This window comes from Monoraphidium neglectum, assembly GCF_000611645.1.
Source record: "Monoraphidium neglectum strain SAG 48.87 unplaced genomic scaffold scaffold05836, whole genome shotgun sequence".
Classification (NCBI taxonomy): domain Eukaryota; kingdom Viridiplantae; phylum Chlorophyta; class Chlorophyceae; order Sphaeropleales; family Selenastraceae; genus Monoraphidium; species Monoraphidium neglectum.
This window is the reverse complement of record NW_014007795.1, coordinates 1-2756: the sequence shown is the minus strand read 5'-3', so window position 1 is coordinate 2756 and position 2756 is coordinate 1. Positions and strand designations below refer to the sequence as shown.

The 2756-nt window shown below is 63.8% G+C and overlaps 1 protein-coding gene across 1 annotated transcript; it reads right to left on the bottom strand.

The window, feature by feature from the left end:
* Positions 1-2080: 2080 nt before the first annotated feature.
* On the bottom strand, positions 2081-2674 carry MNEG_15960 (hypothetical protein; the record flags this gene model as incomplete). Its single annotated transcript, XM_014035569.1, has 1 exon — positions 2081-2674. The coding sequence occupies one exon, from the start codon at positions 2672-2674 to the stop codon at positions 2081-2083; it is 594 nt and encodes a 197-aa protein (XP_013891023.1).
* Between the last annotated feature and the right edge of the window lie 82 nt (positions 2675-2756).

The following is a 2756-nucleotide window of genomic DNA, read 5'->3' as shown; positions in this document are numbered from 1 at the left end:
CCACTGGAGATACGTAGCTCCGCGGACCACCCAACCTCGCCCCCCTCTGCCAGCATACCTGGCGCCCAGCACCCCGCCCAGCATGTTGACCAGCAGCACCACCGCCATAAAAGCGAGCGTGAATCGCATGCTGAGCATGGTGGAAGGCATCAGCCGCACTGCAACTCAAGAGCAAATCAAATGTCGGGCTGACGACCTTCTCAACGCAACTCCCTTGAAATCGTCACTTGATTCTTGAGTTGAATGTGGTTGAACTAGAAGCGCGGAACACTTGAGAGGAGCGTGCTGGCAGGGAAGTTCAGGTCTTTGCGGGTTGAGCCTTACTCATGGAAGGAACCTGCACAACCCATCTCGATTTCTATAAGATGCGCTACCCAAGGTTAAAAGGTCCATACAGGGCCTGCGTGTGGGCAAAGAGGCTCTGGTGGGAGTAACCCACTAGAACAGTGGCCCGGCAGGTCACATGTGTTCATATCATGTCATCAAGCCTGGCGCTTCAATTTCATCAGGGAGGCTGTTGAGGATCCAGCCCTCCCTTCACAAGGAATCGGCGGCCGAGTATATCTGTACTTGAGAGTGAACGCCTCGAACGCTAAATCGCCTGTGGGTGTCAGCACCAAGATTTCAAGGTGACACCCTGGGGGGCTGGAGACGTATCATAAGCGCAGGATGACACCCCAACCACTGATAGGGGCGGAGGTCATTTCGTATGTCTGGCCACGGTTGTTTGGAAGGAGCAAAAACAGTGCTTGTTAACAGACAGGCCCAGTCACCCAGGGGCGCCTACTGGGCGGCAAGAAGCGCCACGGTCCTCGGCGACGTGCACCCAGACCCTGAAGGAGCCAGGGGCCCGAGGCGGCGGCCCGAGGCGGCTCGAGACGAGCAGCAGGCATGCCAAGGGACGCCTTGCCCCAAAGGAGCAACGCTTTCCGGCCCCCGAGCGCCACAACCACCAGCCCTCCTGGCGCCCTCATGCTCATGGCATCCCAGGAGTCCCGTGCATACTGCACCATACACTCTTAACCGACAAAGTCTTCATCAACCGACGGCCACAGCTTAAGGCTTGAGACAGCGCTGGGCGAACTCGTCGTCACCTACCGCATATAGGCTACACAGCCGCCAACAGCGCTCTGGCTATATGAGATGGCCTTGTTGGGGGTGGCCACCGCCGCACCACGGTGCTGCTGTTGCGCATGCTGGTTTCAACGTCTTGGTTGTGGTGACTGTTGCCATTGAATCATTGAATTTGTGGACGTTGCTATTCTGAGTGAGCTTGTGTACTAGGCCCACATTGTGTTGTTTTGCTGCCGTGTGATGATTGCATTATTGGTCTGCAGTTTTACGTTGTGGGGACCGAGGGCGGAGCCGGAGTGGATGTCGCCGAGGGTGGCGCCTTGCGTGCTGCCAGGGCTGGCCGCTTGCAGCCAGGACGCTCGCACGGCCTGTCTTCTGAGAGCATGTCGCCTGCAGCATCAAAGCCTCTGCGATGCACTGCACAACACACGGCGAGTACAGTAGCGGGCGGCAGCTGGCCCCCGAGGCGGACGGCCAGGCCCACTTCCAGCAGACTGACGGGGCAGCTGAGGGATGCGAGGGCGGTGCCTCGCTAGCTTCCAGGTCGTAAGCGCTGCGGAAACCGGATTGGCTACGCCTTGTTTTCGACCTTCCCTTGCGTAGCCTTGTGCTTCCAGAGGCCGTACAGGCACCAGGCGCGGCGCACGTCATCCCAGCAGCTGTTGCTTGCATCCCAGCCCTGTCTGCGTGGGTCAGGCAGCCCAGCAGCACCAGGCTCATTGACTCACAGAGATTTCAACGACATGTGTGTGACACCATCACGACCAGAAGAAGGCTGTGATGCAGCCTGTTAAATTCGCGTGCCAAGGAGCACTGACAATCAATAACGAGCTGATCTCAGAATGTCTGGTCAGGGGATGGCCCCGTGCAGGCCAAGGGTTGACGAAAGAGAGGCAGCCGTCTGTCTATGGTACATGCATGATGGAGGAATACACGGGTCGGTCCTTCGCCCAGGCCGCATCGCCGCCCATGTTGCTCCCGTGTCTGCCAACGCCAGCTCGCCGCATCACGGGGCGAAACCACCGCCGCCCGTGCTGCCATCGCCGCCGCCTCCACCACCACCCGCCGCGCCGCCGCCGCCGCTGCCGCCGTCACCGCTGCCGCCGCCGCCGCCCTGGTCGCGCTTGAGCGCCGCCACGGCCGCCATCGCCGCGAGCACCTTGCGCTGCTTCTGCAGCCGCGCGATGCCCGCGCGCAGGCGGCCCGCCACCGACGCCGACTCGAGCAGCGCCTGGCGCCCCTCCCCCGGGTGCAGGCCCAGCAGCGAGGCCAGCGCGAAGGAGAAGCGCGCCGCGCGGCGCAGCGGCGGCAGCAGCGGGTCGGCGTGGACGTCCAGCCCGTCGGACGCGGAGTAGGTGTAGCCGCCGCCATGATTGCTGCTGCTGCTGCTGCTGCTGCTGCTGCTGCTGCTGCTGCTGCTGCTGCTGCTGCTGCCGCTGCTGCTGCTGCTGCTGGAGGCGTCGCCGCCGCCGCCATCGCGCCAGGACGCACCCCCCTGCTGCGCCCGGCCCCCGCCGTGCGGCGCCGTCGCTGCCGGCGGCGGCCGCAGCTGCAGCAGCCCGTACGGCAGCGACGGCCGCTGCCCCCGCACCCGCAGCATCAGCGCCGCCGCCGCGTCCAGCTCGCCCCAGGCCGCGGCCTCCAGCGCCAGGATCTCCGCGAGCGCGCGCGCGGCCGGCCCG